General features: G+C 42.3%; 1 protein-coding gene across 1 annotated transcript; it reads right to left on the bottom strand.

Annotated features, from left to right (window-relative positions):
- Positions 1 to 7790: 7790 nt before the first annotated feature.
- Positions 7791 to 13536, bottom strand: LOC115418560 (tctex1 domain-containing protein 2-like). Its single transcript, XM_030133077.1, is given in 7 exon segments — positions 7791 to 8130; positions 8478 to 8823; positions 8913 to 8976; positions 10911 to 10980; positions 12200 to 12239; positions 12241 to 12334; positions 13395 to 13536. Coding segments are annotated over 6 exon segments (366 nt in total). The 5' UTR covers positions 13445 to 13536; the 3' UTR covers positions 7791 to 8130; positions 8478 to 8775.

The following is a 13536-nucleotide window of genomic DNA, read 5'->3' as shown; positions in this document are numbered from 1 at the left end:
TTCAATCCCTGCCTCAAAATATTGTAAATTTTGCTTCCCCACCCTGTATCTATCTATCTATCTATCTATCTATATATACATACACACACACACACATATATATATATATATATATATATATATATATATATATATATATATATATATATATATATATATATATATACGTGTGTATGTGTGTGTGTGTGTGTTTCAAATGTCAAGAAAAAGCCCAAGGCCCAGTTTACACCATAGTGCTGTCGGGTGAAAACAACTAAATATTTGATCAGATGTGCCTTTTGTTCAGACCCAACAGCATTTTTGATTGAAAACACAAAAAAGTGAAACCACATTCCAGAGTGGAAGTCTAAAAAGGCTCCACTGTGGTGTCACCGTCTAAAGGGTTGAAAACACACAACTGTGTTTTCTCATCATGTAGTTTAGTCACAGACAGCAGCCAGAACAGGAAAAAGACACATGTGGGATGATTTCCCAGTGACAGACCTTCACGTTGCCCAGCTGTAAGCGGTGGTGTCGGACTGTGTTGTGTTTAAGGACAAGACCCACATGTACGACTTAGGAGGCAGTCTTTATTTATTCTTTTCTTCCATAGACATCAGGAACAATAGTGCACATAAAGCATTACATTATTAAAACAGAATAGAGCACACCTGACAAAAGTAGCACAAATACAAAACCTCCAGTCCGAACCCCACAAACCACACCCCCACACAGACCAAATAACACCGACATGTGTTTCAGCACATCGTCAGCACCTCATACACACTTTGAACTACTTCAGACAGTTCACTGAAAAATGGAATTAGCAGAGGATAAAACAGAAACTTCCCCCGACTGCACTTACCTCTGCCACAGAGATCAGAGACAACAGGGAGGAGCTAAAGGCACCACAGCACCAGTCAGAGTGGGCAGTGTCCCTCTATCAAGTACTCAATGGAGAACAGACTCCAGTTAAAAGTTCCACATACTGACTCAGAGGCATTAACCAGAACAAATTAACATAGAATGAACAGATTTTAGAACAACAGCCAACTCACAACACCATCTGCACACCCACACCGTTACACAAGTCGCTCTAATTTACATCCAAGAGTCCATTCTGCAATGGTCACGATTGTTCTGTTTCCTGTTTAGCGATTGTATTTGGAGCTAGGAGAATGGTTCAAGGCAGGTGCTTGGTGTTGGTGGTGCTGATGCCCCCTGGTGATCATACATCATCCATAATTAGGACAGTTCACACACTTTTACCTGTCCATCCCAAGCACACGTCTAAATACAGAATTAAAAGTGACAAGGCAGCGGCACTTTTGTGTTTTCGGTTCAGAGCGTTACCGACTAAAAGTAGTCATTTTGATTTAACAGGAAAATATCTAAAAATACCTTCCATATGATTGGAGCAATCAGTAATTCACAAGCAAGGCTCTGGGTTCAGAGGAACCACAAACATATACTGAAGGAGAAATGACAGTGAAAATGGGTTTTAGAGGTTCATGAATTCTTCATTTTTGGGTGTTGTCTGGTGTTGAGCAGTTCTGGAGGTGGTGCATTAGCTCCTGTCAGCACACACCTGGAGGTGGTGCATTAGCTCCTGTCAGCACACATCTGGAGGTGGTGCATTAGCTCCTGTCAGCACACATCTGGAGGTGGTGCATTAGCTCCTGTCAGCACACATCTGGAGGTGGTGCATTAGCTCCTGTCAGCCCACATCTGGCAGGCCCTGCTTTGGAACTACATCCTGACTTTAAGGGACCATTTCCACTTCTCTTGAGACCACGGGCATCAGCTGAATCTACTGGTGGACAGAAGATGAGATGTTTTGTACGAGGAGGTTATGTGACTCTGCTAGATGAGTCATTGGCTTTAAATGAAAACAAGGCTGCGTTCAGGTCCACAGTGCATAGGAACTGGACCTCCAACCCCCTGCATGAAAAAGGAAAGCAGAAACAGCAGCGTCACTGTCCCATTGGCTGGTTTATGGCCCTCCTTTCCTGGTTTTAGACCTTGGATGCCCCCTGGTGGTGGTTGGGTCATCACACTGTTTCACTCCAGATCTCTCACGGCCACCTTCTTGGAGGAGGGTTCTTCTGTTGGATGGAAGTCACCACAGCCTCCCTCCAACACACAGCGGCTTAGACAGGTCCAGTATGTTCTCAAACTGTAAACATGTAGGATGACCCTTCATGTCTCTGCAGATACATTCCCACCCATTTGGAATCCTCTGTTCCAAATAGAGATGTAAACAATTAATCGACTATCAATTGTCGATAAGAATTTGCTCGATTAAATTATTAATTGTCAGTTAATTGCCCTTGCCCACCTGTCCACACCTGTCTGAAGGCTGCTGGTTTGCCCGCGCTGCAACGCCACGGCTGGGATAGCCAGTCATCGAACCAGATCATGGCGTTGATGAGTTATGGCTTTAGGGACATGATGGAGTGAAACACAGACCGGCTGTCTGTTTGTGGGAGCGGTGCACCCCCGAATAAATACACATACAAATGCAGGGTCGGTATTGGATTGGAGCATTTTCCCTGGAGGTTGGTCTAGTCCATGGTCAGTGAGACAGAAGTTGAAAACATCCTCCAGGCTCCTGATCCGGCCCACAGGTATGTCGAGCATTATGTCCTGCAGTCACCCCGGTGGACAAAAGCAGGGGGAAGGGGGTGGGGTGATTTATTATACATATGTATATATATATAATAGTCCAGGACAAACGTCCTGCCCCCTCAAATTAAAGTTTGTGAAGTTTCAGGAGGTAGGGAAAAGATACATGAGCGAAAACTTTCACTTTCACTTCTGTGGGGGCACGGAATGCACTGCTGCGTACCCCCATAGTATCATAAGGAGGACGGAAAGTGACGCACGCACACGTGCGGTTACCATCCATGCACGCATCCCCTGGCTGAACTGAGTACATGCTGCCGCATAACCCCCCCCACCGACAAAACGCATGTGCGTGCACCCCTCCATTACAGACCGCCACATCAACAGATGAATTCCACAGAAAACACTGACTGTATCCAGTGGTTCAATAAATCAATCATTAAAGCTCTACCTACCGATGTGGCATTTCTCACAGCACTTAGGAAATGTTTGAACATGAACAACCCGCCTCCCTCCAAAGCCCCGCCCCCTTCCCTCTGCCTGAGCTCTGAGGCTCCTCCTCCTCTCTCCTGATGCGCGATGGAAACGGAGGAGGAAGCAGAGGCGGAGGTCCGGTCCGTTTAGGCGTGCCCGCAGACCCCTCCCTCAGTAATCAGATGCATGATCCACCTGCCGCGGGCCCACGGCTCCTGTTCCATCAGTAGACCTGTTCCATCAGTAGACCTGGTCTGTGCAGTACTGGGTCAGTGTCTTCACTGCAGTGCCCAGGGGATGGGCGCGCGCACTGTGAACGCGCGGCCTCCGCGAATTTTCCGTGGACATTTGAAGTTTCATAGTCCATACAATTATCATCCTACATAATCCTACATGTGTGACAACATGTACATGTACCTGTATGAGTCCCACCATCAGAAAAGCTGAGCTTCATGCAGACCTGTTCAGTCCAGTACAGCTGACTTCCAGACTTTTATCTCCATCCTTCATTCATCAGACTCCCGTTTGTTCCCCTCAGTTGTCGTTCCTGTTCATAAATCCGTTTTTTCCCTTCCACATGTGTATGTCAGTTCTATCCAAACACATCCTAGACAGTAGACTGTGGTCAGTGGTCAGTAGACTGTGGTCAGTGGTCAGTAGACTGTGGTCAGTGACAGGAGAAGCAGCGTCAGATTCAGAGGAACACATATGGGATGTGAGACGGAGATAGTGGATCTGATGCTGGACGGCCGTAATGGATGACTGACAGGAGGCTCAGTCAGGTTCGGCAAATTATTTTATTCGGACCGACTAAAATGATTGGTCATACTTTTATTAGAAATATATGAGAATTAAACATTTTTGAGTTTCAATACCTGGTGGATTTCTTTTACATTTTAGTTTAACACACACTTATTAGGAGCATTTTAAGATGACAAAAGAAAAGTGTAAAAATGCCACATCATACGGTATAGCTTTAAGGAATATGACATGCTTTTGTCATGAAGTATAGAAATAATATTTATCTTTTGTTCTTATAGTCCATATTGAAAGAGAACTTCAGGTTCTCAGGAAAACCGTCGCTTATCAATTAATGGTTAATCGATTGATAAGGTCAGCCAACTAATGATTAATGGATTAATCGATAATTTGCATCCCTAGTTCCAACTAGTCAAACTAATGTTGTTCCAGATGAACCTTCACGTTCATTCTTCTGTCAGCTCCTCTTCTACCTTTATCGGCTCTAATACATAATGCATCTGTCTTTTAAATGGAAAATTTTAAGGTCGGTTCAGCTGTTCGGTGTCGGTTTGCTTCTTTCGTATACATGTAAACACTTGTTTGTTCCATATGATATGTTTTTATTGCTCAGTTTCTGCAAAACTCCAAATAAACAAGGTCTGAAAACACACAGATCTGTCATGGCCCCTCCCTGCTCAGCACCTGCTCCTCATTAACGTCACACACCTGTCATCGTCTTCATTCATTATCTAAGCTCCGCCCTTCATTCCTCATTGGTTGGTTATGCTCCCATCCAGTCAGGTCCTCCCATAGTGACATCATAGTGTTACTGCTGAGCGTGTTGGTCACGTGTCCTGTTTGTGTTGAACTGATGGACTCATGGGTTCTTATGAGTCCAGCTGGTGCATGAGCCCAACGTCCGAACAGACACTAGAACACCCCGAACAAATAAACCAAGGTTTAGTCAAATAATAGAATTAAAGTGGGCTAGATGTAGGCATCTAAGTGTGTTTCTGAGGCTGGATCAGAGAGAGATGGACGAGTCCAACAAGGGGCTTGCTCAGATAGGCCCTGGAACCCAACAGGAACCCAGTAGGAACCCAGCAGGAACCCAGCAGGAGCCCAGCAGGAGCCCAGCAGGAACCCAGCAGGAACCCAACAGGTACCCAAAAGGAAGTCAGCAGGAACCCAGCAGGAACCCAACAGGAAGTCAACAGGAACCCAGCAGGAATCCAACAGGAACCCAACAAGAAGTCAGCAGGAACCCAACAGGAACCCAACAGGAACCCAAAAGGAAGTCAGCAGGAACCCAGCAGGAACCCAACAGGAAGTCAACAGGAACCCAGCAGGAATCCAACAGGAACCCAACAAGAAGTCAGCAGGAACCCAACAGGAACTCAACAGGAACCCAGCAGGAACCCAACAGGAACCCAAAAGGAAGTCAGTAGGAACCCACAAGAAGTCAGCAGGAACCCAACAGGAACTCAGCAGGAACCCAAAAGGAAGTCAGTAGGAACCCACAAGAAGTCAGCAGGAACCCAACAGGAACCCAATAGGAACCCAGCAGGAACCCAACAGGAATCCAATAGGAATCCAGCAGGAACCCAGCAGATATCCAAGAGGAACTCAACAGGAACCCTGTTATGTTCCTGTTATGGTTCCTGACTTTTATCTCAGAGAATGGTTCTATTCATCCTTTCATTCATTCATTTTTTGAACTTGCTTTATCCTCATTACGGTCATGGGGGCGGAGTCTATCCCAGCTCCTTATGGGTGAAGGTGGGGTTCACCCTGGACATGTGACCAGTTCATCTCAGGACTGAACATATAGAGACACACAACCACTGTCACATTCAGATGAACCCATGAACCAATCAGTGCATGTGTTTGGTTGGTGGGAGGAGCCAGAGTACCAGAGAGAACCCACGCAGACACAGGAGAACGTGAACTCTGCACAGAAAGGTTCCACCCCCATGGACTGGTGCTGGAATGGAACCCAGGGCCTTCAGTGTGTGAAGATGTCCCCTCGTGTCCTCATCCTTTCATTTGTCTGTGTCCACTTGAACTAAGCTGAAGTAACTCTGATAATAATGACCTGGACCTTCTGCTGTGGACTCATGTCAGTGTTCATGGAAGTGTCCACAGATACCACCACAGGTCTGATCAGAGTTCTGTTCTAACCCATCAGCTGGAAGATGACACGTATATGTATATAAAATATCAGCAGAGGTTTGGAACATGAGCACGACGAACCAGTGAAAATGTGACTAATGCACATGACAACATTAATGTGAACGACTGATGTGATGACTGGGTTTAAAAGTGCGGGAGACTTTCGTGATCAATTTTTCATCAAATCTGTAAAACCTCAGTCATAGCCTACAGGGTGGGGAAGCAAAATTTACAATGAACATTTAGTTGTTTTTTCTCAGCAGGCACTACGTCAGTTGTTTTGAACCCAAACATATACTGATGTCATAATCATACCTAACACTATTATCCATACCTTTTCAGAAACTTTTGCCCATATGAGTAATCAGGAAAGCAAACGTCAAAGAGTGTGTGATTTGCTGAATGCACTCGTCACACCAAAGGAGATTTCAAAAATAGTTGGAGTGTCCATAAAGACTGTTTATAATGGAAAGAAGAGAATGACTATGAGCAAAACTATTACCAGAAAGTCTGGAAGATACTATTAAAGAAGAATGGGAGAAGTTGTCACCCCAATATTTGAGGAACACTTGCGCAAGTTTCAGGAAGCGTGTGAAGGCAGTTATTGAGAAAGAAGGAGGACACATAGAATAAAAACATTTTCTATTATGGACATTTTCTTGTGGCAAATAAATTCTCATGACTTTCAATAAACTAATTGGTCATACACTGTCTTTCAATCCCTGCCTCAAAATATTGTACATTTTGCTTCCCCACTCTGTAAGTATCATGAATCTGTAAGTCTGTCTGTGATTACTCACCTGAATCTCTTGCATTACGGTCAACAATTTCTAAGTGTCATCCACCATAAACAGTCCATGTGTTTACAAACAGAGCCAGGAGGAAACTCGGGCATCTTTGGAATTTTGTTGCGACATGCATTGTGGGAAACATAGGTTCACACCGCCACCTGCAGCAGCAGTGGCAGCACAACCATATGATATTATATGGATGAAACAAACATGACGTGGAAACGGCTGGAGGAATATGCAGAGGGAAGGGAGCTCCTGCCGTTTCTGCATCGTGTCTGTTCCAGCTGCCACAGTCGCTGCTGCTGCTGTGCGAACATCCGTCTCCCACAATGCACATCGTGACAAAATTCCGAAGATGCCCGAGTTACCTCCCAGCTCTGTTTGTAAACACATGGTTTGTTTATGGTGGGTGGCACTTCGAAATTGTTCACCGTAATGCAAGAGATTCAAATGAGTAATCACAGAAAGACTGACAGATTCGTGATACTGAGGATATGACTGAGGTTTGACAGATTTGATGAAAAATTGGTCACAAAAGTCTCCTGCACCTTTAAAGTGATGAAACCTGTTCCATCAGCACAGGTGTTTGGTCTCCTCTACGTCTGGGAGGAGTAAAAATGGACACATTTTAATCAGGGTTCAGACACATTTTCAAGGTCAAATTCAAACACTTTTAAAGGGTCATTTTAAATGTTTCCAGTCCCAAATCACCGGGGTCAAATCCACATCTACATGAACACAGACACTCAGGATTATTTATTTAACTGTTTATCACAATGATGTAGGTTTTATTATGTATAAACATCTAAAATTATGTTTCAGAACAGCAAAAAGTTTAGAAATGAAAGAAGAACACAAAGTTTAATCCAAAAAAGGGAAGGTACTTGGTGTTCTTCAGACACACTGGAACCAAAGAGACAAAGGTTCAGATCCAACTGGACCTGGAGTGGACCTGAGAACATCTGGAACTGACTTTAGGACACAAAGGGTTAGTTTAAAAAATGTGTCACCTCTGTGGGAGGAGCTTTGGCTGGAGTTAAGATTAGAAATACAGAAATAAACCACATCCCCAAGTTAGAATTACAAACCCTTTCAAACACTGAAACTAAAATTCAAGCACTTTCCGGACCTTGAAAACACAACATTGAAATTCAAGGATTTTCAAGGATTTCAAGGACCCGTAAGAACCCTGTTGAAGGTTTTATTCAGTCTCTGCAGTGAATGAATGTGTTTGGTGTTTTTAAGATAAGCAGACGTGGACACACACTGGGGTCATCAGAACCATCAATGACAGAGCCAAGAAGATCCAGCAGAACCTGAAGAGAAGATGAAGGAGAACCAACAGAACCTGAAGAGTAGATGAAGGAGATCCAACAGAACCTGAAGAGAAGATGAAGGAGATCCAACAGAACCTGAAGAGAAGATGAAGGAGATCCAACAGAACCTGAAGAGTAGATGAAGGAGATCCAACAGAACCTGAAGAGAAGATGAAGGAGATCCAACAGAACCTGAAGAGTAGATGAAGGAGAACCAACAGAACCTGAAGAGAAGATGAAGGAGATCCAACAGAACCTGAAGAGTAGATGAAGGAGAACCAACAGAACCTGAAGAGAAGATGAAGAAGATCCAACAGAACCTGAAGAGTAGATGAAGGAGATCCTACAGAACCTGACGAGTAGATGAAGGAGATCCTACAGGTCCTACAGCGCTGAAAACCAGTGGAGCATCATCAGAACCACACCAGGGACACAGGAACCCACGGGCAACAAAGAAGAAAAAACAGAACCAGAGGAAGACATGGTCATCCCTTCAACAGCACCAGTGTCCAACCCAATGTCCCAAGGTACTGTTGAGAGAAGGCTGGACCACAGCCTAGTGGTGGACAGTTGACCAACAGGAGAACAACAGGGACCACCACAGCCTGGACCAGATGGACCATAACAGAAGACCCTGAGCTCAGTGGATGTCCTCTTCCATCCATGCTGCTTGGTCCTCAGTAGTAGTAGCTTCCAAAAACTGCTGCAACACAGAACATGTTCTCCTGTGGAGGTACAGAACACAGACACACTGTCAAAGGGTGTCCACCCCGTCCCCCTTCAGTCTGGACCCAAACAACACTGACACACTTACATTCATGAACACATCCTCTGCATAGTTATCTGTGTCAGCATCCCATAAACACCTGGAGGACATCCTACAAAAACAGAGAAACAGACCTGAAACATCCCATAAACACCTGGAGGACATCCTACACAAACAGGAGAAACAGACCTGAAACATCCCATAAACACCTGGAGGACATCCTACAAAAACAGAGGAGAAAACAGACCTGAAACATCCCATAAACACCTGGAGGACATCCTACAAAAACAGAGGAGAAACAGACCTGAAACATCCCATAAACACCTGGAGGACATCCTACACAAACAGGAGAAACAGACCTGAAACATCCCATAAACACCTGGAGGACATCCTACAAAAACAGAGAAACAGACCTGAAACATCCCATAAACACCTGGAGGACATCCTACACAAACAGGAGAAACAGGACCTGAAACATCCCATAAACACCTGGAGGACATCCTACACAAACAGAGGAACAGACCTGAAACATCCCATAAACACCTGGAGGACATCCTACACAAACAGAGGAACAGACCTGAAACATCCCATAAACACCTGGAGGACATCCTACACAAACAGGAGAAACAGACCTGAAACATCCCATAAACACCTGGAGGACATCCTACAAAACAGAGAAACAGACCTGAAACATCCCATAAACACCTGGAGGACATCCTACACAAACAGAGGAACAGACCTGAAACATCCCATAAACACCTGGAGGACATCCTACACAAACAGGAGAAACAGACCTGAAACATCCCATAAACACCTGGAGGACATCCTACACAAACAGAGGAACAGACCTGAAACATCCATAAACACCTGGAGGACATCCTACACAAACAGAGGAACAGACCTGAAACATCCCATAAACACCTGGAGGACATCCTACACAGACCTTTGGTCTAGTTACATATAGACACAGACAAGAGGCAAGTTCACTGCACAAAACAACTACTAATACTACTACTAGTACTGCTAGCACTACTACTTGTTTGGTGTAGATTAGTTCAGTTTTTTTTTAAATGAATTTGGTCTCCTTCACTGTACTGAAAACATATCAAAACTAGGCCTGTATATTGGCAAGAATCTGGTGATACGATACAAATCACAATACTAGGATCACGATATGATATATCACAGTATATCATGATACTGTTAAAAAGCCAATTTTTTTTTGTTTCTTGTTTTAAATGATTTCCTTGAAGAGTTGAACTACCCCAGAAATATGCACAAATACTAAACACGTTTTTATTTGATCACAACAGGATCTAATGCTATATCACAAAATGTTCCTGTGTTTAAACTTAAATCATATTTGACAGACATTACAGTTTAAGATCCTGTTCAATTGTTCATATTCTATTGGTTCAGAACATTATTTTAGTTCAATCTCTACAAAGGAACTAACATTATTTAACAAAAGAATGTTAAATAAGAATAAATAAAAATTAAACAAAAAGAAAAACCAAAAAAACTAAAATGAACCTCCATAATATCTGCATTTGAAAAAATACCTAAAAATATCGATACAATACTTTTTAATATCAATACAGTATTGTGAAATGAAATATCGCGATATATTGCAAAACCGATATTTTCTTACACCCTTAATCAAAAACGTACCAAACTGAAGTTTTTATGGACTATTACACCTCTAATTGATAATAGTGGGATGAACTGTGACCCATTCATTTATAAAGAGATAAACACAAATCAGAAAAAAAGAAAAAAAAACACTCAACAGCTTTAAAAAAAAAACATCAGGACATCATTTAATGACATAAAGCACTGTTATTGGAATAACTGTACCCTGTCCACTCTGTCCACCCTGTCCACCCCATCCACTCTGCCCACAGACAGGGCATGGATGTCCAAATGTCCTTCATCATTAACACCATGAATTATCCTGTTTGTCCATTTAAAGTCTTACAAATGCACTATTAGTACTAAAGGATGTAGTGATGTTAGTGTCTGATAAAGTCTAAGGTGATGACATACTTCACTCCCTGTCCTCGCTGTTCTCCAATAACCACCTGCACAACCAGTTTATATCTGTCCAAACCAGCATCTGTGGAGACAGAGACAGAACACAACCAGTTTATATCTGTCCAAACCAGCATCTGTGGAGACAGAGACAGAACACAACCAGTTTATATCTGTCCAAACCAGCATCTGTGGAGACAGAGACAGAACACAACCAGTTTATATCTGTCCAAACCAGCATCTGTGGAGACAGAGACAGAACACAACCAGTTTGTTTATATCTGTCCAAACCAGCATCTGTGGAGACAGAGACAGAACACAACCAGTTTATGTTTATATCTGTCCAAACCAGCATCTGTAGACAGAGACAGAACACACATCACAACACGAGCCTCTACGACAATAAAGTCGTAATATTCTGAGAATAAAATCAATTTAAAAAAAAAAAAAAACCCTCATAATTTAACATAAATAATGTCATACTTTCATGAAATTAAAATCGTAATATTTTGAAAATAAATTTGCAATAGTGTGATTAAAAGTTAGTCAGTTCCTCCTCCACTAAAAAAAACAATTTACTCCAAATCTGTTCAGTTCTTACAACAAACCAAACCAAAACATGTGTGAACTGTCTTCAAAGTCCTTCGACTAATGCTAATGTGTTGATGGTGGGCGGGGCTAATAGGTTCAGTATTTTGGTGGGCGGGGCTAATAGGCTCAGTATTTGGCCTTTGTGTGTAAACCCCAAATGAAAGTAGAACCTCACACAATGTTCCCAGTTCTCCGTTTTGAAACCCAGTGGGTACGACTGTATTTTCATAAATTATATTTTTCCACCTGTTTTTAAATTACGATATTATTCTCATCATATTCTGACTTTATTCTAGTAAAATTACAGGTTTTATCTCGATATTTTACGACTTTATTCTCGTAGTGACAAGTGTTTTTAATACATTTTAGAAATGGTGCTGCTGTTATGTGTAGTCTGTGATCATTTTATTTGGAGGAATAGTTGGATTTGTGTGTTGTAAAAGTTGAACTGGTCTGTGTTGGGTATTTTAAAGCTCTGTTTTATGAATGGTATGTTTGTAACCCTGTGCTCCTTTTAATGGGACACTTTAAACATGTGTCCACAGACTGCAGATAAACAATAACCATTATTCTAACTCTGACGCATTTACAGCCCTGTGAATTCATGCACAATGTCCCCGTTAAATAAACCAATAAAATGAATAATAAATGGTGACTGTGTTCTCAGATGACAGAGCCATGGAAGACCCGGGGCTTTGAACCCCACCACTTACTTTTCACCTTATCCTTTATGCTGTCTGCCAACGACCGGACACAGCTCCGGAACCTCCTCTGGGTTATACCGGACCCCCGACAAACGGTCCCTCACTATTTCACGAATATACTCTTTGACCACAGCTGGTTTAAATCTGAAAGAGTTCAACAAAAGTTGAGAGGACAGGAAGAAAATCAACAAATGTTTCCTGTAATTTTGTACATTTGAACCCATACAGACCCAGCACTACTTATATGTCAGCTCCCAAATGACGTGTTCTCTATATCTAACCTTTATTAAGTGATTTAGCACCATTTATTAAAAATCTATCCTCTGTATTTAGCATTTTTCCAGTGAATGTCAGGTATTTTCCAGTATTTAATTCACTGATCTTGTAGATGTTCATTAAAGCTCAGATTAAAGTTGAGGTTTTTATATCAGAAACAGATCAAACTGAATAAACAGTGTCTTTTTCAGTTCAGTCTGTCATTAACTGAACATGAACATGAACCCAGTGTGTCCATCCACTGTCATTGATCCAACTCCATGGGTTTTACTGGTGAATCAATGTTGGAGAAGATGACGGTGTTTCCACGGTAACTACGGAGCCTCTGAATGTCCAAATATGGTCATATCTGATGACCATGAAAAGATGAAGAACTGTATTTTACGCCAATTATTGACATAGATTGATAGGATTAGTGGATCAACAGGTATTAAACAGTTTAGATCAGTAGATGGTTTAGGTTAAAGGTGGATGTTTGGGTCTTTAAGGGTTAAAGGTGGACGTTTGGGTCTTTAAGGGTTAAAGGTGGACGTTTGGGTCTTTAAGGGTTAAAGGTGGACTTATTTTTATAGTTATGTTCAGTCAGATACGAATTAACTGTGTTTGCTGTTTTTTGGTTTTTGTCATACTAATAGTGTTGTTCAGTTAACAAACTAGAGTACTGAGACGGGACTATGTGTCGCTAACTAACTAACTAACTAACTAACTAACTAACTAACTAACTTACTTACTTACTTACTTACTGCCTAACTTATTAACTAATTAACTAACTGACTTACTACCTACCTACCTACCTACCTACCTAACTAACTAACTAACTAACTAACAAAGCTAAACATGCCTAAGCAGTGAGCTGGTTGGCTAACAGCTAACAGAACTTAACTGTTTGTATTTCATCTCTGTTTTTTAACTACGATGTCGGACTTACTTGTGCTGATGGTTCGGACGTATGAGGTATGTATTTGAGCCCTGCATCATACAGTAGTACAACAGACAACTGACCAGAAAACATAAACGACGGCTGATAACAAGCTAACACACAGAAGCGGAGTTGTATGTGTTACTATGGT

This window comes from Sphaeramia orbicularis, chromosome 4 (assembly GCF_902148855.1).
Source record: "Sphaeramia orbicularis chromosome 4, fSphaOr1.1, whole genome shotgun sequence".
Classification (NCBI taxonomy): domain Eukaryota; kingdom Metazoa; phylum Chordata; class Actinopteri; order Kurtiformes; family Apogonidae; genus Sphaeramia; species Sphaeramia orbicularis.
The sequence above is the reverse complement of the archived record's forward strand: the minus strand, read 5'-3'. Positions and strand labels throughout refer to the sequence as shown.